The following is a 24,626-nucleotide window of genomic DNA, read 5'->3' on the forward strand; positions in this document are numbered from 1 at the left end:
TTTCAGTCGATTTTTCAACATTCTGCAAATAGCATTGACTCAATAGATTTCCAGAATAACAAAACCTTTAGAATGTGGAAGTGAAACAAAGAATGTTTAAAATGATAAACGTCAGTTTGACACGATGACAGCATCCGTAAAGTTTGGTCTTCACTACCACATCTCCCATGACAGCTGAAACGGATGTCATCGGGGCAAATATACCCTGAGTTGAGATGATGTATTTTCTAGATATCTAGGTTCGTACAATTCGACGGTGTCTCAACAGCACTCAAATGTTTCAAATTTTTACTAACAAGACGAAAAAGAATGTTGCTCTTTCTTAAACATCGTTTTGTTTACAGTTAAATGAAAAAAGACCGAAATTTCATTTGAAAAGCTTTTTCCATTCGTTTCTTTTTGTTCGTAGAGATTATCACTTCATACCCGAGGCACTCAAGCTATGAATAAGCATCTCGTTTAAGTGAAAAAAATCATACCATTCATTTTGGTTGCTTACCTTCAACTTTTCTTTGAAATTCGCTTTCCGAAGCGTGAACTTTTCTAGACATGCAGATGGATTCTCTGGTCTGTTCTTCATAGTAATTTTTTTATACGTCTGTTGACAGAACAATGGACAAAAGAAATTCCCAACTTCCCCTCATCCTTCTCTTTGAAGCTAGCTTTAGTACGGATATATGTGCGTATATACATGCCTGTTGGAGCATTTATAGTTGTAAAGAAAAGATGGTGTGAAAGAGCGAAGCAAATTTAGTCCAATCTTTCCACTAATGGAAGCAATAAAAAATTGAAAATGTCAGGAAATAAATCAGAATGACCGAACTTTGTTCGCTCTTCTGATCTTTAAAACCCATTATCTGTTCTTCGGGTGCCAACTCATGTAGTTTGCACGCATCTCTGTCACGACAGTGACTGCTTACAAAATATATACTATATATTTCTTTTTTTCGTTTTTATTTTTTTGGATTCCTTATTAACCAAAAAAAAAGCATGATAGTCACGTAATCAATTTAAAGCAGGCAAATTTTGAAAAACAAATTATGTTTGGATGATGCTTGTTACCAATTTATTAACTGTTTATAATTATGGATTACACAATCACATTTTCCGAGAAATCGTCAGTCTTTCACCAGAACTTCTAATAATTATCATTCGGAGATTATTGTGAAAAAGAATAAGCGATGAATATACAGTGGATTCCACTTAGAACGGTTTCCCGTTTAGTACGGCTCATTTTCTCCCAGCTCTTACAAGTTGGCTACTCATCAAGCTTTCCCGTTTAAAGCATTTTCCCTCTTGCAATGTTTCTTCTGATGGTTTTTTGAAAAGCATTATAAATGGGATCCAATGTAGGCTACTAATGTGTTTCAAAAATCACGTCCATAGTTTCTGAATAATTCATGAATAAATATTGGAGATTATTGAATTCTGCAAAAAAAATTTAGCCTACCCTTTCTCAATTCTGTATATAAAGGGTATTTTTTCAAAGTAAAATACAATTTAAACAACCAAATAAAGAGCTGAATATCAATTTATTAAAAATAAGTATTTTTATATGTCGTCATGCAAAATACTCTTTTTTTCTTTATAAGGCATAAAAATTTTTTATAAAACCTCAATAAATTTACCAAAAAGAAAAACGTATAAGCTGTATTTTAACTATACTGTATTTTTCTTTGGTAATGAGTAAGTTTATTAATCTGATCATTTTATCAAAAATGCTAGCCTAAAAAAGTGCCAAGTGCAATATCTGTCTATGATCTAGAAACTATTATTCCTATGTTGATATATTATTAGGTCACAGAAGAAAGTTAGAAAACAATATCACCAGTTTTTTTTTCATGTTCTGAAAAAAAAAAATTGTAACAGAAAGTCGAAAGTTTCCCCCATGAGTCGCCATTCATCTCGTGAGAAATGGGGGTAACTTTTCATTTGCCCTTCGATGCAGTTCTCGGGGGACGAAGAAAAATATTTTTTCCCCAATTTCCTCTTCTTTTTTTGTATATATATATTCCATACCTGTCCTACAACATATATTTATCCACGTATCCTACTTGCAAAGAAACAAAAGTTTAGTGTCTCGGTAATTCATTTACACAACCACCGCCATCAACCATCCCGGGCACATCCTGGCTGAAGGAGGTTCAAGGAAAACACCCAGGAGTTTCCAGCTTGGATTGTCCTGGTGTTCAAAGAACTGACACCTGGGACTCCTTGACTGATGACATCAATGATCTTTGGCTTCTGTTTTATAGTTTGGGAACGTTTCCAAGCAATAATAGAGAAGGATATCCGGGGTCTCATCTGGACTTGCAATATATATCGAATGTGTTCCCCCCCCCCCCCTCTTTTCTTGTGGATATTTGTTAAGATTTTTCTTTGAGAATGGAAAAAGTCGAGCTAATAATTCCTATATACGTCTATAGGTACTCAACTTTAGATAAATTGGTTCTTTCATTCGGGAGTTGTATATTGCAGGCTTAAGTTTTCATCTACATATATGTTACACGCGAAACAGTTTGAAGAAACGATGACTCGGAAAATTTCATTTCCATGGAAACTATTTTTTAGAAAAAAAGAGAAACTTGTGAGATAAAAATAATTCTTTTTCTCGACTTTCAAAAGAGAAAAAGTTTTCCCAGGTGTTTTCGAATGTTGTGTCATCTAGAATGCTTGTTTACGTCAGAGAGTATGGGAACGAAAGTTTCGGCTATCAATCACGCACGTGTCAAGCATTTCCGAAACGAAACAATGGATGATCAAATAGTTAGCTACCTCTCTAGGGAAAATACGTATCTATGTTTTCTTAATTGCACAATTCCCTGTGGCAGTAACAAATACCTTATTTTTTCGTTTGTTTACAATATATATTGGGTGTTTTTAATAGGCCTAGCGGGTGAATCTTACGAGTCTAACTTTTGTTGTATATTGCGATCTCATCTAATCTCATTAATCAGTGTTCTATCTCTCTCATACATAGACGCACACTATGTAGATAAATCCAATTATATTTGCATCATTTACTGTAACATATTACGTAGGCGTACGTAGTAAATAATTGCTCGAACAGTTATCTATTACTTCGTATTAGTAGGCTTAATTATATAGCCGCTTTTCTACACTTAGAAGTAGCCTACTTATTAGGTGACTGACACGATAAATTTTGTTGACGATTTGATATTTGACCATTTATAGATGAAATATAAAATACAAAAAAGCAACATCGCCATAGGATATTCATATAAAAACACAAAATCAAACTAATAATTGTAAACTTTCATCAATCAAGTCATGTTTAAACAATATCGGAAGTTATTTTGAAAGCTCTGAGAAAACGTTGCATATCCATGAATGTCTTGTTCTCAGTTGTATAAACCGTCATATTTAGTTTTATATGTTTAAATTATAATACACGTTCCTATTTTAATCATCATCCACATTTTTAAAGGTACCTTGTGACCATTCTCACGATTTGTTTTTTATACATAAATCTGGTTTTACACTTATATCAACCATTGATGAGCTGGACTATATGTCTGGATATAGATATATTTCAATAATTATTTGCGTTTCGCAGCAGAAATAGAACTATTTTTCGAAACAGTTTTTCAGTGAATAATCTTTGTTTTGTTTTCCATGAAACCACTTCAAATCACTCTGAAACTAATATATTATAGTCATGGCTCCCACAAGGGTGGGGCTGACAAGGCTCCAGCCCTGGTGCCTGTGTGTGGGACAATTATCTTTTTTTTCTCATGCTATAAATTCACTATAGAAGGACCGATGAAAAGTCTGGCTTGTGGGGTCCGAGAAAGATCCCAGTCTAGGAGCCCTGCTCCAGGATGTGGAGGCCATGATTGTATTACAGTAGTCTCGATAATTCGAACCTCGAAGATGTTCGTAGAATGAGCGGTAAAATTGCGTTGAAAAGATGCCTCTCGAAGAATCCGAGATGCTCGGGATTATTCGAAATTCTTTTTTCAACGTCTGTTTTCGCCACTAACATTTTCTTTCATTTTGTCTCATTTTTCTTTACAAAATATTACAAAATACGAATGATTCCAGTCTCAATGGGGTTTAACAGGCACTGAAGGGGCCTTTCAGGTCAGAATTTTTCACAGGCCTCGCTTTTGTAAAAAGTTATAGTTTACAAAAAAACCCCTTTTTTTGAAGCCTTCAGGATCTCGAGCCTCTGTCAGTCTCAGTTATAAAACGGCCATGAGTCTTGCAGTTGTGCAATGAATTAAAGACAAAACAGGTAAGAGTATAAGTACGCCCCCTCCCCACTTAAAAATTCGTTTTCTATTATTTTTCGGATAATCCGAGTTTAAATTAACCCGAGGTGGTCTCGGTCTCGTACATCTCGGACTATCGAGACTATTGTACTGTATTTGTTACTAGCATTCAAAACCGAATTCAAATGATACTCTAATATCCATCTAGTTCCCCCATTGAAATGTTTCCTATTGTAACTGTATCGTCACACGCTTAATGCGCATTTCATGAGATAGCTCATGAGATTTTCTCTTAACTTATCCGAAGTCCTGTATCAATGGTGTCATATGTGTTCCCCTGAAAAATAATATAGCTGAAAGAAAGGGAAGTGCAGTGATGACTTGATGGGAAATAGTCAGAGGTGGGAAATTCCTCTTCAATAAAGGATCGGTCAACAAAAGAACGAAGCCACTCTTTCCAATAGCCGCTTATTTGTCACACAAATGGTATCCCCGCTGCGAGCAAAAAATCCTTTTAAAACGCATCCGAGGGAGGCCCTACCGCGCAAAGAATGGGCCTAATAACCCCTTTTGTAGTAATTACGGCTGCAAAGTCAACCATCTTGCTGATTTACGAGTTCTCGCGTCACTTCTATTGCTAGACAAATATAACGAGAGGAGTCCACCCCTCCCGTAAAAGGGCTCCATCACTAAACGAATTTTATCTTCTCTCCGAAAAAAAGCAGGCCGTGGGAATCGTTGTGCTTTTTCAACTTTTTAATTTAGTGATGATCCATTGTATTAGATACAGGTAGGGTAACCAGATCAGGTGCCTGTAAAATCGGGACAAATTCCAGAAATTGTTGTTAAAAACCGGGACATTCAGTAATAGTAACCAAGACAAAACCGGAACATTTCCAAATACAATGCTATCAGAATTTTTACCAAAGAAAAATACCCTATTGATACTAGAATTTTCTTATTTGCGAGAGATGTTGCGAATTCTCTGAAAACTATCTTGGTACTGAAATTTAACTGGATTAGTAATTTTTCGTCGTCTCTGTGTTTGTTTTATTTCAATAGCATGACTTTTTTAATCGATTTTATTGAGTAGGCCTATGTCTATATCATAAAGTGATGTAAAAGGAAGCTATTATTTTGCAGTTTCAAACTTCCTTGTTAACAAAAAAAATCGTTGTTGGATTAAGTTTCGTAGACGTAGATCTGAGGCTGGTTGCCTCAGACGAAATGGTTAGTTGTCTCCTGTGGCAACTTACCCCTGCGGGACCTAGTGTGCTTGTTTGCCTTCACTTGGTTGATTTCTTTCAATATGTATAATGAAAGAATAGTACTTATTATGACTCACTTTATTTCAATGCATCCTGAGAAATTGCAATTTCAAAGAATATTCTAATATATGCCCTCACGTTGATTCTAAAAGCGAGTCTGGAGAGCACGGGGCCCCGAGCTCTTTTTTTTGGAGCCCTTGAATTTATTTAAAATGTTGCATATGTGTATTAATAAAAATACTCAATATTTTGGAGGCTCTCATTTCACTGTGTGGTACGGGACTCGCTGTACCCCCCCCCCCTTCTGTTACGATACCACTGTGAACAAGTGGCCACGCTTGTCACAGTAACCAAAATTGTTGTTCAAAAGTGGCCATAAGTAAAATCCAAACAAATTTCAGATTAATTACGTTATCAAAATTCATAATGTTTGAGTGTAACAAGCAAGAGAAGTGGGATGCATACAAGATTAAGTTGAAGGAAGGAATGAATGCAAAGAGAGTCATTACAACGCTAGGGGGTATCCATGGCTTGAGATATGAAGAGACTATTCATTGAATATGTTTTCTTTGAAATAGCGTAGTCCTCGTTCGTCATATGATCGAAGTATTTAAAATTTTCAATGGGATCGATATACAGTAGTTGGATCGTGAAATATTCGAAGTTATGCCGTTATTCAACTTCTTCGACTTGGGGATGCCAGTTCCGGTTAATGAAGGATAATTCTAGATTGTGTCGAAAGGTTTTTTTTTTCCAATAGGGTTGTAAATGCATGGAATAACTTACCTTCGGTTGTCTTCAATTCCCTCACGATAGACACCTTCAAGATTAAATGCATATGATAAGTTTGGTGGGAGTAATGGAAAAACTTTCCACTCTTGAATGAATGACAACCATTTGTTTATGGGCAGTTTATTTTAGTTTCATAGTTTTTCTGATTTATTGCTGCGGAATTGCTGTGAACCATGAAAACCTATTTTGATGGGACTGTTTCTATTATTTAGTTTTATATTGATTTTTTTTTTTATTTTACCTTTTCATTTTTTTCAATCGCCTTGCTGGGCAATATACCTGTTGTGGATTTTGGACTCAATCTGATCAACAATGGGCATGTGCAGTTAAATTTAGCTAGAAGTTTAAAAATTTAACGGTTTTTAGAATTTTTTTTTTTTAAATTGCTGAAAATAAGTCACTAATCGTGACTAGAATAACACTTATGTGTGAGTGTGTTTTTGCCACACATTAATAAAACATTCGAAAAACAGTGATTTTTTTTGTTTCTCGATGTTGATTTAATTTTAATTACGTACATATTTTCTTTTTCCACAGTATATGAAATACGCGAGAAAGAGGCGTCTTTTTCCTCTTTTAAAAAGACAGTTTTTCTTTGGCTCGCGTAAGAGCGAGCCGACTTATGTCGTTTATCAGAGGGCTACTTCTATTCTCAAGTACGTATAATTGTTCCCCCATACGTCTTCAGCTACCAGGGTGGTCTGATTAGGGTTATGTATCCACCATTTTTCCCCTCGAACAGTTCCCACGTTTTGCATTCACCTGAGAACTAACTTATACGGTTGGTTACAGGACGTTACGCAAAAAAAAGAGAAACTAATAGGCATGATAGTAGTATACTTTTATATACGTTCGTAACCCATTTTTTTTAAAAGAAAAGACAATTTTCAACGTAATTGTTTGTTCTGTCCTTTCAACTTTTCTACCAAATAGTCCCTATTTTTTTTTTTTTATCATTGTCACGATGTCATGGTCCAAAGAAAGTAAAGGAATTTGCTTCCTCTTTCTTTTGACCTTATATAAGTTAGCGACTTATTACAAACGATTCGATTACATAGTAATTTTCACCAATGCTATCATTTCCGCATGTTAAACATTTATTTATTTACGGATTTATACAAAGTTATATATGTCAGCTTAGTTATATCTCTCTGAGATAGGCTACTTTATTTCTTTAACGATTTCACAACAAATTGTTTTACGTCAACCTTTATTTTAGTAGGCATACTATATATATATATATATATATTGATTTTTCATTTGGAACCGTAAAGTTTTCAACGTGAGCTAGACTAATGATAAGTAGTCTATATCTGATGCGATCAGTTTAGTTCCGTGATAGTTCTGAGGACACAAATGTTAATAAGACTGAAACCTGTAGTTTGAAGCTTTAAATCCAAACAGCTGTTTTCTTGCCGGTTATTGAGATTCTAACCCGGACCAATTTAAGATGTAGATACTCTGCCCACTCAAACGACAGATGGCGATAAATTATGCATTTCAAGCAACTAAATTCAATAGATCTTAACTTCACGCAATTCACAAACGTTTATGCTATAATAGGCCTGCCTATGGCAGATAGGTAGATAGAACCGCTCACAACCCCGGACTGATGCAAAGCAACTTATTTCCGTTACCTCAAAAGAGGCAGGGTTGTTTCGGAAAATGTTAGCAAAGATTTATAGCAATGCCCCTCCACCTGCCCTGTGCTCGCAAGTATCAAATCACTCGCGTCGTTCTCCTCATGAAGACAGCTATCAAGTCAATGTAACGTACAAGCTATTTGACTAAAAATGAATAGCTGAATGTAATGACCGAGGAGAAAAATTGCACGCTCCCAGTGGCACACAAGGGCCGGAGAACGCAGACTGAGATTTCAAAAGAAATGTGGGGAAGACTTGTGGGGCAAGTAAGAAGAAGAAGGTGGCATGTTGAAGTGGAAGAGATTCGAGAATGGTCTATACACATAATATATATACAAAATATATACAGCGTCTCCACTGTGACGGTAAACGAGGAAACAAAGCCTCCATCCACAGTGCTGGGCAGTTTTGCTTCCCTTTATGTACACATATGAAAACTCATAGAGCCTCCACTGCGACGGGAATAGTCAAACACAGCCTATGTTCCAGTGCTGGGCATTCACATTTGAATTACTCACATATATTATTTACATTATATAAAAAAAATTCCCTTTTTTATATAATTAGGAATGCACATAAACATTACTATGAAGGCAATACATATTGGGAACAAATATCATTATGAGCTCATACAAATATTCAAGGTTACAAAATTATTATCATACTGTGTAAGTGTATATACTAAAACATTTGTATTATTCTTCCAGTTTTTTACGACAGTGTCGCCTTTATAATAGGGTGTGTGAGGATACTAATTCTTACTTTCGAAAATCCTGCCTATGGCACGGATATCACCGAACTCAGTAAATTCTTTATATTTTTTCTAATCCCTGACACAAACGTGAGCGGACTAACACAAATTCTCAGACACAATACCATGTCTGAAATATTTGTATTTGATGAGGTTGTACGTCAAAATACAAAAAAATAGATAAATATGCGTAAACTCTTTTAAATGTTGTTTCATAAGAGCGGAATTATTAAGAAAAAATATTAAAAAAACAACTAAATTTTTCCCCCCAATGTGTGGCATTTAAATGTAAAAGAACTACACGAACAGGAAAAAAAGCCTAGCAAAAGGAAAAAAACTCATTGGTATCAGGGAATTGTAAAGAAACCAAAGAATGGTAGCAAGCAATGAATGTACAGAGGCGGAGCGAACGACGCATGTCTAAAAACAATTAATTATTAACTTTTGCTTCTGTAAGAGTTGTTCTTCCCCTCGACATAAAATATTTGAGCAGAAATATTTTTTCGGTATTTTTTCTTCTACTTTACGAAAAGTAAAATAACATTTTCCATTTTTTTATCGTGAAAAAAAAAAACTTCCTTAATTGTTATTCTCTTCTAATTGCAAAATAAAAACGTATAAAGATGGTTTGCAAGCCACAAAAAAACCTTCATATTTGCTTAGCTGTTCACAGCGTCTTTTCATTTATTTTAGTCGGACAATTTCTGTGCGTGGAAATTAATTCACTTATTTAGCCCATGGTTTTTGTTTTAGTTATTTTTTCCTAGGCTTCATCTTGCTGTTTTTGCTCAGTATATATTTTTTTGTTTCTGAACATTCGTGAAGTAGGCTACTTCACTTGTATTTTAATTCCTGTGTCTAACACGTGCATCCCGAAATCTCAACATTCTTCGAGTGTCTAAGAAAAGAGTACATTGGAGGGATTTTTTTCTCAAACAGTTTGCAATTGTTTTTTAAATAACTGCCGCATTAATTGTTTAGAATTCATTTCTCCCATCGTCCGCGTTGTGAAATGATTTGGAGTGATATAATAAAAAGCGTTTGTCTTACCATGGGCATTGTTTCTGTCACTGGACTTTTTGTGTGCGGGTTAAAAAAAATTCTTAAATATAGCTCTGGAAAGATGCGGTAGCCCACATCATACTGTTTGATTCCTCGGCTTACGAATTTTTTGGCTAACGTAAATTTTCTTCGTGATTTTTCAACCTTTGTTAACGACAGGCTGTTCACATGGACGCACACGCTAACATAGCACAGCCACAGCCACGATGTGAGCTGAATTTTAATCATAATCAAAATTAATGTCACTCGAGCCGATTAATTTATGTCCACCTTAGAGAATTTCCAGATATTCCTTTATTTCTCTCTCAATAAGCTTTTAAGCTATTTCATGTAAAATGTGAATAAGCTAAAGAATAAATTGCATTAAAAAAAAGCTTAGATGGAGATAATTTCAGTGCAAGATTCTAGGCATAAATATAATAAAGTATTTCCCTTAAGTAGGGGCAATGGAATGGCCCGGAGGGGGGGGGGTGATAGAAGCTATGGGTTGATTCGGGTTGGGGGCGATGAGAAAAAATATTGAAGGGGGTGATTGTGAACAATTGTGTGTTTGGGAAACTGGTTTTTAGATCATAATTTCCCAAATTTTTGGTTCATCGCCCCCTCTACCAAGAATTTTTTTTCATCTTCTCCTTCCTGAGCAGTAGACCTACAATACGACCCTATCTCGTATCCATAACTATTATTGCCCCCAGGGTTCGATATTCAAATCAAAGCAAACATTTACACGCATATAGACCATTGGCCGATTTAAAAGATTGTCAACATCTTTATGGGGGGACGATGTTGCCTACTTTGGGAACACTAATCTGAATAGCATGGACATTCTCATCAGAGCTTACTTATCTTTTCCATCTGCATGCGTTACACACAGAAAGGAGTTAACCACATCAGATAAGGACACTTACGAACATGACTGAGTTGATCTTTTTATTTTACACTAAAATAAAAAGATCTTCACACATTATCTCTCATCTTCCTTTAAATTCTACTCAATGCAATTGTGAAGCATTTCACCCTTTAATCAGTTTTTGTCTTCTTTACAGTACTGCTTAGTGTCTTATAAGACTCACCTTCAAACTTCAAGAAGCCGTACCTGGATCGCATTAAACATTTTTCCATAGAAATCTATGGGAAATCACGTCGGCTAACGAATGTAATTCCGGAACGAATTACTGTATCTTCGTTAGCCAAGATATGACCGTAATTGTCTTTCTCGAAAAAGCTGAGAACCGTCAATGCCTTCAAATTTTAATCAATAAAAGCTTTCTGTTTCTCCGACAGTTGCGAATAAAAGTGTTAGGTGTTCTACATTAAATTCTGAATAAGAATGTCTTGATTTTTAAGCCGGGTGAGACAACACTCCAGTTAGAGCACATATAGTAAAACTTCTTTTATACGTCACTCAGTTATGCGACTTCGCGCATTTATACGATGTTTTGCTTCAGTTGTTTCCTAATGTTAAAATAATTTATTTTTTCGCCGTAAAACGTCAATTATTCGACGTTTTCACTTCGACTCGAAATCTAGATCCTTCAAAAAAGTAATTTATATCCATCAAATGAGCGCAATTTCTGTAGATAGTGAAAACGCGTTGCTGAAACAGTTCCTGCAATTATCACCTCAAAAGCCATAGATTTTAGGGTTAATGTTGATTTAAATGAAAATAGTCATTGAGCTGGCTGATGATCATTTGAAGTGGATACTTAAGTAATTTGTTTATTGCTTGTTTCTGAGAATATTCAGGCATGGTGAGCCCCCAAAAAACCGATTTCAGTTGTTTGAAAGACCATATGTCCTTTCAGAATTTTTCGCTTAATGTTTACAGCGTTTTCCTCGGAGGGTGCGAAAGTCCATTTTAAGCTTTTGGAGAGAACAGGTCAATAAGAGATATAGGCTGCTGTGTGGTGGCTGAAGTTGGTTTTCTGTGGTTCCCAACTTCAAGGCACAAATGCGAGCCGATCTCCCCGTTAAAAAGTCTCGCCACAGAGAGCAACAATCCTACAACGATAAATCATTCAATCATAACACTTCACTCATAGTTAGAAAAACTGGTGGCAGATGGCAGCACTACACATAACAAGCATTACAGAGAAACAAAAAACTTCACGTCAGGTTTCACTACACGTACACGCACATTCCCGCATGTACCGATTCGTTGGGGGTTCCGCGGGGGTGGGGGTGCATATGTGGTGTAGCAGTAGTAGGTAGGGCCTCCAAAAATGGCTCGGGGATCCATGATGTTCTTAAGTCAGCCACCTCGTTGGGCAATTTGTATGTTGTGGCGTTGTATTTGTATTTCTTGTATTTCTTGTGTGTATATATCGTATATACAGAATGTTACCTTGAAGTGCCGACAAACTCAGAGGGGTGATATTAGGCATAAATAGGAACAAAAATTGCCTTAGAACATGACATCGCAAACCACGTTTAAACGGTGAAAATCGCAAAAATACTTATGAAGGGGTGTGACGTCGAGTGGGACAAAAAGCCCAATAATAAGTAGAAAAAAAAACATTTATTTGACAGCATGATTACAACACAGCCTGTGGTGTACAAAATAAAGTACAATAATAACTTCGAACAACTGAATCATTTCTCTTCGTCTACTTTCTGGCATTGAACTGTACTGCACAGGCTGTATTGTAATCATGCTGACAAGTAAATTGTTTTTGTACTTATTTATTTCCATTTTTTTGTACTTATTTATTGCCATTTTTTTTGTACTTATTTATTTCCATTTTTTTTGTACTTATTATTGTACTTTATTTCGTACACCACGGGCTGCGTTGTAATCATGCAATCATGCTGTCAAATAAATGTTTTTTGTACTTATTATTGGCTTTTTTGTCCCACTCGACGTCACACCCTTGATAAGTATTTTTGCGATTTGCACCGACTAAACGTGGTTTGCTATGTCCTATGGCAATTTTTGTTTCTCTTGATGCCTGATATCACCCCTTTGAGTTGAGGCACCACCCTGTATATCAGTCCTTCCGATCAATACCAGTGGAATTTTCTTTCATTGTGGTGCTTGGCTTGCTGGCTGTGTCTTTCGCATTTATACGACGTTATGACCCGGCCTCTTGAACGTCGTATAAACGAGGTTCCACCGTGTGTAGCGTTGTGTGTATATATATATTTATTATATCATCGAGCGGAGACCACGTGTATGTCAATTACGTTATAAACCACGGGTAATTATGAATGCTTTTCAGGTGCATCAAACGACGTTGAAGGGCTTTTTATAAAAGCTTTTGTTTTGCATCCGCCGATGGGAGTCAACCATGCAACTAGGGTGGGCAGCACCAACGTTCATTGTAAATGCTGCCGATCTCCACTGACCAAGAGGAAGCGTTCGAACGCACAACGATTAGCTGCTTCTAATCAAAAAAGGTGCTCGACACAAAATGGAAGGAAGTGTAGAGAGAGCCAGCCTAAAAATATATAGAAAGGTGGGAAGTAGAACGAGAGAGGGGAAAGGGGATCATCACGTTGAACCTAGTCACGTAATGCAATCAGGGCTCTCGGCACCGGGGTTCCGTAAAAATTTATCAAGTTCTTCATAAATAGCAGAGGTGTGCAGGCCGAAATGAAGAAGAAATTAGAGGGAAGACGGCAATTTATGACTTTTTTTGCTCTCTCTCTGAAGCGATGTGAAGTGATTACATATTGCAGCGGTGTTGAAGACGATAATGATGTTTATAACTTAGTGTGGGATGGAATTGCCTCTTCGTTTCGCGGGAATCTAAAAGTGTAAAATATTTATTAATAATTCATCTCTGACGATGAGTTTGAGATTTCCATAACTTTTTTCCTTTCTCTAATTTTAACTATTCCTAATGGGAGAAAAGCAAACGATACGTGCCTCTTCATGAGGATACAATGACAACTGTAAATTAAGGCATCTGACTTACATTTGAAACGTCATTTCGCAAAAAATATCAATGTTTTTATTGGTTGTTTATATCAATGTTTTCTGGCAGTCGTGTGGTTAGGGAACTAACGCACTGTGCAGGCCTGGGTTCGGGCATGGATGTCTACTAACAAATTCCCTGGACGGATCATGCTTATCCCTTGGGAATTCGTAAAGGTCACGTTATTTTTTTTATTTTTTATTAAAGCCCCATTTTTTGTGATTTCAAAACAGGCTATGGTTTGTTTATGATACTTAGAATTTAAGTTACGTCTACTTTCGTCTCGTGTTTTTACATCAAGTAAATCTGTAAATAAAAGCTTTAAACGCGTTTCACGAAGAATGCTATTTTTGGTATTTTTCTTGAGTTTGAAACAATTTCGAAAAATCTGTTGATTGTATCATAACAAAGTTTTAATATATTTTACCATATAGGAAATTTTTTTTAATTTTATTTTACATATCGTGTATAGAACACGTGCATCAACGGATTTGGGTGTGACTTATAAGCATACCATACAATCGTTTAAATTTTAATTCATAACCTGCATCATCACTGGCTGAACGTAAGCGTACTGTGAAGATAACAAAACATTTCATTTATATAATTTTTGCAATCTCATGTTTGGACTATTACAAGAATTTTTCTGAAAATTAGACATAAAAATAATTTTTCATAGGAAGTTATTTAGCATAGTTAGTCCAAAATTGATTGTTTTTTTCATTTTGAGACACTTTCTATCAAAAAATGTTATTAAAATTCACTCCAGTACCATTTTACAGAAGTGCTAACAAAGGTAATTGGACACATTTTAAACTGTCAAAGAAAAGTATCTTCGAAGAATGAAAGTAAAGTTTCTCCGTAGCAATGTCACCACTTTTGCCCCGAAGCAGTCTTTCTGAACAACAAATGTGTATGTTACTTTACTTCCCGTGCTACCTGTCTCAATAATTTCATGAACGCGCACTGTTGAGAAAAATATATCTTACTCCGATTATATAAAACTTAATATATGACATGACGTCGCTCTTCACTTGTTACTGCAAGATATACAGAAAACTGGATGATTTGAAAATATTTTTTGAGATGGGGTTGAATTTTTTTTAAGGAAAAAAACTGCTCACACACACACACACACACATTGCACGGTCCCGTTCGGCATATATACGCTCCAATGAAAGGAGATCTTTCTCCTCTGTAACATAGTGGTGAGAGCACTCGTCCGGCAAACGAGGGACCCGGGTTCGACTCCCGGTAGAGGAAGAGATGAGTTTTTCCTTCCTTAAAAAAATTCAACCTCAACAAAAAATAAATATCTTTACAACATACAGTTTTCTGTATATCTTGCATAAAACTTCAGTGTTTAGTTTCTGTTGCATCTTTCCGTGAGAATAACTTATTTCTCGCCTATTCTCTACAGTATAAAAACTTCAAAAGCAAGCAAAAACGAAAAAATCAAGTGATCAAAATACTTTCATAGTACCCTACACTCATGCTCAAAAGTTAAGCAACAAACTGATAGTTGTCTGTTGTAACGGTGTGATGATTTGGACAGAAGTTGATATTGGCCCCCCCGCATCGACCTTCATGTCTTCACTTAGAGGTTCAGAGATCATAGTGCACTATCGAAATGACATCCTTGCAGCAAATGCTCGCACCTTTTATTTCTGTTACGGGATCTGATGCCATGTTTATGGCAGGGCCGTCTTAAGAGCATCATGGGCCCCCGGGATAAGTGATTTTTCTGAGGCCCCATTAGGCCAGTTTACATGCATACTCTTGAAAATTTCAACCAGATCTCATTTTTGTGAGGGGCCCCTCCTTCTCTTGAGGTCCCCGGGCCGTGCCCGGGTGGGCCCATGTGTTAAGACGGCACTAGTTTATGGACGATAATGCAACAGTTAACGCAGTTTGTGTTGTTGAGCATTACGTTCAGTATGAAACGCTGACTCGTATGTAATATCTACCCATTGCTTTTGAATTAAACCTAATATAGAATATGTTAGACATCCATGGAAAACATTCAACTGCTTTCCATGACCCTCCCCAAAGCCTCGGTGCACTGCGAACGAGTCTTTCGCTTAAATGAACACTGATACCGCAAAACGCTATTGATAATCTTATTGGTATGGATCGACGTTGTCAAGTCTATGTATCTAGCATACGTGGTCATATCCCATATTGACCTACCTTCTCCAATGAAATTTTTGTGGCTCAATATCATTGTTCTTTTCTACGTCAATTATTCGATTTTGGATTTTCTATTTTCCATGTAATTTCACCAGTGAGTGTCTTTTGCTTCACATTATGGCCTATGTAAACTCCAACAAAAAATAGTTAAACTATTTCCTTTTATAAGTATTTTTGATTTTGTTGCTTAACTTTTGAGCATTAGTGTAGTTTCATAAAACACCGATTTCATTGATACTGCTTTTGAATATATATTGAATAAAACGACAGAAATAATCCATCTCATACTAATTCATTATTTTAGTTTTTGTTGAGTTATAGGACTACCTTTTTCCTCGGCCTAGTCAAAATGTATTTTTCAATGTTCAATAACAAATTTTAAACTATTGATCTGAATATGCCATTTCTATTCATTTTTATCATTTTTATATTAATGTCGACTAGTTTTAATAAATTGTGATGTTAAAATCCGAAGAACAAAACAAAATGCATTCAAATGTCCATTCGTTTAGGTCAAGTCACTTTTCAGATCAGTAAAAATATGTTTTTAATTCATTACAGGTCCTCGATCACGACGAGTGAAAAAGAAGGACAAGAAGCCCGATGAAAAGAGGCCTAGGACTGCTTTCACGGCCGAACAATTGGCTCGGTTGAAACAAGAATTTCAAGAAAATCGGTATCTGACAGAGAAACGGCGACAGGATTTGGCCCGTGACTTGAAACTTCACGAATCTCAAATTAAGATATGGTTTCAGAACCGTCGTGCGAAACTGAAAAAAGCTAGTGGTCAAAGAAATCCTCTCGCTCTCCAACTTATGGCCCAAGGATTGTATAACCATAGCACCATTCCTTTGAGGGATGAAGACGATGATGAGAGGCCAAAATCGTCTTCGTCTTCTTAATAGATGGAAACTTTCCAAGTTTCTAACTTGACAATGCTTCACCGGTGGTGTAATACTAAGGCCTAGTGGTAGACCAGAAATCTTGGAACTCCCTGTGTAAGAACTGCACAACCGAATTCACAATAACATATGACTTGATGACGAGTAGAGATGCGAGTAGAAAAGGACTAGAATGTTTTGACTAAACTACTCGCTAAACATCACTATAATAGCAGAAAACGAAATCATCACTCTTAGATGAACTTGGATTTTATCCTTGTACAACATAATATAGGAAAGAGCCCAGTTTAATCATTCTTACGAGCAGGGACACGATATTCTGGTTGATCATGATTAATTTAAGTATGGGGGAACAATCAACTATCTTTGTCTCTTAAGCACCATCGTAGTGCCCAGTTGAGCAGCACTGTTCGATTCACCACGTGCAGTCAGCCTACGTACTGGAAAAAAAATCAAACTGTGATAATTTCTGAAGAAAACTTTTTCTTCCTTGCTATGGTGTGAAGTATTTATCACTGATTTCCGCAGATTCCATTTTTTTTCTGAGCAGCCTCTTGGTTTCCATTGAAAAATAGCCTATACCATTACTTTCCTTACTATACTCGTACCTTCATCTAATGTTCACATAGTGAATATACTCAAGATCACATGCGTGAACGGCGAGTAAGCGAACCTTCTCCGTACTTAATTCATGATGTTTTATTAAGACTTGTCGGCGATTCGTTCTAAAATGGCTTCATAACTATACGTGAGCCTTATCTGGAATCTGAGAGACGAGACACAGATTAATGCTTAGAGAGTAGAGAGATGATCGTCATTACATGTTCCTGCATTCCAGTCACGTGGATGATTAGAGAACATATATCGAAACATCTTCTTTACCTATAAAAAATGCTGTTGATGTTCACTTGTCGAGCCTCCACTAGCAAGAAAGAAGCAATATTCAATGTACCAGATCTCTACCTGCGATATCGCTGTCACGTATATTCTACGTGCATATAGTTTTCCATACTGTTTTTTTTTTTTTTTTGGTTTCTAAATTTTTTTTGGTTTCTAATTCAGTAAAAACTAACAACGAGAAGAAATGTCTCAATAATAAAGTTACATTACTTTAAAATAATTTACGTCCAGATTTTGATCAGAAATTAAGCAAATTTCATATTTTTATCGCACGTTTCCACGGGAAATCTTATCACTATTTTAATAAGTGCTGGATTATTGATTGTTGTGGATTAGAATGCAAGCGACATCAAAGCGATATTTGTGTCCTCGTATTTGGTAGGGTATTTTCGTCGATAAACAGCCAGAATGGTGCCGAGACAGTGAATTTTGTTTCGCTGCACAATGCGTAGCGTGTACTCGTAGAGAAAAATGTCATGAACTCGTGAAAAAATATTTGTTCTTGAATTTTGGTCTCCCAAGAATTGAAAAATAATTTAACTGTTTATATATATATATATAGACAGCTGCGTCTGTCGAAATTACACTTAACTTATTCATTGTATAGAACTTTATTCATTTACATACCATGTATAATATACACACCTTGCACTTTTTCTTTTGATCACACGTTCATTGTCCTTTAAAAAGAAACCGAGCTTGTTCTAGATACTTTAAATGGATATAAAGCACTGGCTCTTTTCCTTATTTTTAGGTAACACATGCAAAAAAAAATTTTTTTTTTTCGAACACGTGCATATTTCGGTACATGTGTGATATTGCAATGCTTGCCTGCCATAGAATATTTTGTAATTTCAACGTAATGCATATCTTATGTGTAATGAGACACGGACATCTCACTATTCCTTCCATATATGAACGAAAAGCTATAAGAATGCTTTGGAATTTTTCGATCGTATAGTTAGCTATCTGTAAACTCACTCCAATATAACACGCTCGTCCAAAAGTTAAAGAATTTCTGCAAATTTATAATGCCCATTAAAGATTCAATCAAACCTATCAGTTTTTATTCGAACTCAACTGGTGTTCATAAAAATAATCTATGTTTGAGTCCCCACATGATAGAAGTGCGTATTCTACCATTTAGTTTATCTTCTGATTAAGTATAATTCGCAGAAAACCATATCAATAGCCTGATTGAAACTTACTTATTTGTACAGATAAATCATTGAAAGTTCACTTTTTTATTTCAATATCGAGAAAACGGGAATATCTATATGGATAAGGTCAAGCTCATACCCCCAAATTATACTTATTACGCAATCATAGCTGCCAATTCTAATATGTTGAAAATATTTGAAATGCATGTGATTGACGTTTTCCACACATAAAATATTATAAAACGATAAGAATGAAACACTTGAATCTCACTTTTATGTACAGATAAATTTTTATTGTGATCTTGATTAAAATTTCTCTCACTCACATGAATATTTGTATGTTGTTCATCTCTTTTTATTTTCGATGTTCTTGGGGTGTTGCTTCCTTAATTTTTACTTTTATTTAACAATTAATTTGTATAACCAATAATTTTAATTATTTTACAAAGAATCGTAGATCCGAACAAGAGTATTTCATTATTTTGTCAAAACCAAAAATTTAACTGCACAAAAAATGCAATCGTTGGCTTACCGCATTATACAGGATGATTCGAATTATTTGTCCATAAGACTATTTCTGCAATCGTTGACTATAGAGAGTTGTTCACTTTTAATTACAAAAAGTTTTCATATGACACACACACATACGGTTTCTGAAAATATCGTAACTTATTTGAAACACACGGGGTACTTTTTAGCACACAATTAGAAAGTTGGTGCTCGGTATCTCCTGAGGCCAACAAAAAAAATTCATGTTTCTAAACGCAATATTTGCCGAGATATTTGGATTCAAAACTCGGGGAGAAGTTGAGAAAGAACAGCATTAACTTACTGACAACACTTCTTTCCCTCATTTATTCTGTTCTTTCAACTTTTCTCAGATTTTTGAATCGAAATATCTCAGTGAATATTAGAAACGTGGAATTTTTTTCCTTGTTGGCCTCAGCAGAGACAGAGCACCAACTTTCTAATTGTGTTTTTTAGCACACGGGGACTGTATAAAAAGTTAATTACTTCATTTTTTTATGTATACGACCTCTCAAATGGCATCTCGTTATGGCATTTTAAGAAACCGCATGTCATTTTGAAAACGTTTTTTGACATTAGAAGTATAGTTCTAAAGTCAACGGTTGCACAGATAGTCAGTCTATGGACAAACAATTTGAATCACCCCGTGTATTATTGTGTCGGTCAATGATGTCCGAAGGTTGTTTTAAAGAGTGGTTATCTGGATTTCAATATTCAATTGAGTCTGGGAAAGCATGACAACTCCATCAGCGTCCAGTAGAAAAAAAGAGCCGTGCTAGGCTCTCATAGCTAAGATGGAAGAAGAAGAAACATTTGAGAAGATTTGAACTCCGTCGAAGGCACAGTGGTCGGCTGTAATTTTCTGCGGTTTCTAACCTTCGAGGAGGGAATGCGAGCCCAGATTCCATTTTAAAATGTGTCTCCGCAGAGGAAAGGCGATACTTACATAACATGGAAATTCAGGCATCTGCCATTTTCGCTACCAAAAATGGAAGTCAGATGGCAGCATCCACCAAAACTGACGAATTCCACAGAGGGGGATGCGGTTAAGTAGTAGTTGTACGAAAAACTGATTTCCTCGCTCAGTGTATGCATTGCTGATCTTTTCTAACTCATATTTCGGTCATGATTAAAAGTTTTGGCAACTGCGACTCTGGCAGACAGAAGCTTTGCAAAAAAAACTTCTCGCGTCATTTGATGTCTGAATTGTTACACCATCGGAATCGCTGATTCATTTTTAACATCATCAGAAATCGAATCAGTACGTACTGAATTAAAATAAGTTATTATTGCTTTCTTTGTATCTAGAAACAAATGAAGAAAAGTATAAATAGATGTATAACGTTTTCTTGAGACTACAGACTAAGCTACTGTGGACTTCATAGTAGGCATATGTTATGGTCTCCGAAGTCAATGTTCATAAATTTCAGTCTTCAGGAAATGAGCTGTTAATTATTCTGATTAATGATAGCAATTAGTATAAAACAACTTTCCACTGGATTTTTTTTTCAAAAAATTTTTTATCCGAGCATGAAAAACTCGAACATAAAGTTCATCTGAAAAGACTAAGGTATTCATTATTTTGTTAATACAGGGTGGTTATAAATAAACTGACACTACTCTGACCTATGTAGCGCCCGTTGCGGTGGACGTATTTCACCGAAACTTATTTGGACCATGCAAAAAAAGATAACTGCGATGAAAAGCACCACTTTTTCACCTGTTAGTCACAAATGGAACTATTTTTTAACGTGAATATGTGTTTTAAATTATCTGACGATACTGGGAGCATTCGCAAAAAGTTGCGTGAAGAAATTCTTTAAACGCTCATATCTCAGAAAGTACGAAACACAAGTCAAAAGCAATGCTATCATCAGATGCAAATGTCAAAGAAAAATTGATGGCAGATGGCAGCACCACACATAGTAACCATTACACAGAAACGAACTTCACGGAAAGTTCACTACACGTACGCACACATTCCAACATTATATTAATTCGTTAGAAATTTTATAGAGGAAAATGCACGAGATGTGTGTGGTTTAGTAGTAGTAGATGCAAATTGCAAAGGAAAATCCAGTGATATTACTTCGGTTTTAATATCTCTTTCCGTTTAGGCACCAGGCGTGCTGCCCTGATTCGAAGCAAATTGTTTTACGCTGTATCTCGAGCAGTTCACACCGAAAAGAGACGACATTGCTATCGCTTATTAGCTATTCCAAAGACAAAGCCGATGATAATGACACAATTTTATTGTGTTAGTAGAACTTTCTACCGCGTACTTTCAAAAAAATCATATTCACGTCAAAATTTGCGGCCGTGTCTGTGGCACAGTATATCCCAATTTTCTATTGCATCTTTCTTCTCACCAGGGTCTATATGTCCTGTATGCCAAGTTTCACCAAAATACCTCCATTGAAATGGGCGCAATATACAAATGAGTAGCGTGAGTTTATTTATAACCAAACTGTGTATAAAATTTTTCGTTATTTTCAATATATATATATATATATATATATATATGGTTTCTCGACCTTTGTGAACCCAGCGACCAATAAAATGCCCGAAACCATTTGACGAATCGCTAACCAACAACATGACCACATGATTCGTATTTCACGGGACGGTTTTGTATTTTTGGCCACTATGAATTTTTCATACAATTGTCTGCTTTTTATACACGTAGTTCATTTGAAATTTTAATATTTACTAAAATTGTGAATTCGGATAATTTTCATAATTTATAATGATAATTGCATCTATATAAATAAGAATAAATAAACGCATATTTATAATAATCAAGAATTCATGAAGTGTTTTCATGATCCACGTTTTTTTTCAATTCACTACGATTTCCAGTAGCCCTTTTTATTTCCTGCCCATCGATAATTTTTCCACAATTTTAGTAATAATTTTTGCAGACTTATCGCGACGTTTCCCATTACAATAGGCTACGTCCCGTCCGCATTTAAGATTTAAATTTCCTGCATTTTTTAAATGAAATATGGTCTAACCAGTGATGATGGACATTTCTTTCGTAAAATACATTTTTCTTTACTGTGATTTGCATTAGCCAGCCTTTTATTTCCCACGCCCTTCAGAAAGGTTACCAATAATTGGCTAATTTGTGAAAAATTCATTTTTTTTTTCAATTTATTAGTGATATTCTGTCATTAGGTTAGCATCGCTTCTCGACCTTTTGGCTATGATCAAAACTTAGTATTCAATGTTAGCAATTTCCCGTAGTTTTCTCGATGAATATGGTCATCTTTAATAAGCGTGAAAGTCTAAATTTTTTTATTTGATTCCATGAGCATATTACTAATACTTGTTACAACAAATTGAATAATTTTTTTTCCAATTACGATTAAATTACCTAGTCTTATTGCGAACCTCCTGCCCCATATTCGCAGATCAACTCTAATTAAGAACCAATGATCAAAATTTAATGGGAGTTGCACATTTTCAATCTAGTTTCAAATCTGCACGTACTTTATAGTGGCAGGCTTTAACACATCAACACATTTAATGATTTCACGCGGGTTTTCTTTTCATGCTAAAATTTTAGAAAAGTTCCAATGAATTTTTTGTTTATCACTTTAGTTGCGATATCTTAGATGTCCCACGAAGATGTTTTCAATTCAATCAAGTGCTTATTATCTCCTGCCACGTTTTTTTGAGAAGCCGAGGCTTTCTTTTGAGCAATAAGACCACCTCATTAAAAAAAATGTTTGTCCTAAAGAAAAAAGACTAGTGAAATGCGATCCTTTTACCTCCCACGACACAACAGTAAGGTTGTTCTTTCATGTGTAAACGTTTGCTTTTTCTGTGAAACGCTATGAAAGTAAATACTGTACTTAAGGCGGTTGGTTTGCGTCGTATCTTCTCCGTAATAGGAAGAAAACGAATCAGGAAACATAAATTGTAAAACTATAACCTAGTCACAAGAGCGATTCTCCTGACAGATATTTTCCCGTTGGTGAGTGTTATATGAATGCGGAACTTTCGGGTAACAAGGTGTAATAAATCAGATACAGCAGCGAAAGGGAACAAGTAATGTTAGGCAAAAAAAAAACTACAAAGTTTTCCGAAAATATTTCATGATTCGCTTTGGTTTAATACTACATGCTTTCTTCAAATTCATACATTTTACATCTTGAAATGAGCCAAAATTTTATCATTGAATCCATCCCGATTTTTATCATAAAAATATCATTGGACTTTTCTATTAATCTCCAAACGTTCCCAATCCGTTGGATTTTGAAATTTACGGATAATTTAACTGTATTCAAATAAATTTTTAGATGTAGGAGATAATAATGCGCATCTAAAACTCAATAATCTTAGCCCTTAAATGCTCAATTTTTTTTCGGCCTGATAATTGTTTTTTTCATAGTCACACGTATTGAAAGCCGGAAAAATCATTAAAAAAATCTATTTCGAATTGTAGGCTACTGCTTATACAGGTCCTCACTGAAGACGTGCAAAGCCTCAAAAATCGTACACAAAATAAACGTATCGAAGTAATATTACTTTTCAAATATATCGTCTACTTTCTTTGTAATTCAAACTATAGTAAGAAAAAAAATTCGGGTTGCAAACTTCAAGGTAAAAAAAAAAGAAATGCAAACAAACATTTTTTAACAGATTAGCGAAATCACAGCCACATTTGTTCTGTAAAAACGAAGGTGCTATCGTTAACACCTACCTGCAAACTCAAAATATAAAATGGAAAGAGTATGACTTCACCTTATGTGCAAAGGCAATTCTGAATTTTTATCTTCAAACTGGCTACAGTAGGATTGAACATTTAAAGAACAAATGCAAAGTACGCATTCAAAGGGGTCAAACATTTTCAACTTGGAAAATTATTCTTAAAAGTTCTTCCGCAACTTTTCTCCGCTTTTTGAATTCAAATATCTCAGCGAATACTGTCCGTAGAAACATGAGTTTTTTTTCTGTTGGCCGTAAGAGCTACGGGGCAAGAACTTTCTAATTAGAAGTTAGAGAACGTTAAGGTTGCTCGTATAAAAATTTATATTTTTTATTTTGTGACACACTGTATTTTTATTCTCAAAACTGGTACAGGGTAATTTTTAAACGCCTTTTGAGCAGTTTTTAATGTATAACCACACCCTTTACGACGGATAGTTGATGAGACAAAAGCCGCATTAGCACTTACAGGACAGCTTGTATACTACTGCATTTGCAGTTCAGATATGAAGATTTTAATCTTTACAATTGTTAAAAATCATGCGAATTCCTGTATGGGCTATTC

General features: G+C 35.5%; 1 protein-coding gene across 2 annotated transcripts in view; it reads left to right on the plus strand.

Moving 5' to 3' along the window:
- Window positions 1-19,147, plus strand: part of LOC149080227 (homeobox protein engrailed-1-B-like) — a 74,595-nt gene extending 55,448 nt beyond the window's left edge. For both annotated transcript variants that reach the window (XM_089239291.1, XM_089239292.1), the window contains one exon: window positions 16,420-19,147. In XM_089239291.1, the coding sequence (XP_089095417.1) occupies window positions 16,420-16,760 (341 nt within the window). In that variant the 3' untranslated portion in view covers window positions 16,761-19,147. The remainder of the gene's footprint in view (window positions 1-16,419) is intronic.
- Window positions 19,148-24,626: the final 5,479 nt, after the last annotated feature.

This window comes from Pholcus phalangioides, unplaced genomic scaffold (genome assembly GCF_987345545.1).
Source record: "Pholcus phalangioides strain wild (caught in Gottingen) unplaced genomic scaffold, Ppha-v1.0 ptg000011l_1, whole genome shotgun sequence".
Taxonomy (NCBI): Eukaryota; Metazoa; Arthropoda; class Arachnida; order Araneae; family Pholcidae; genus Pholcus; species Pholcus phalangioides.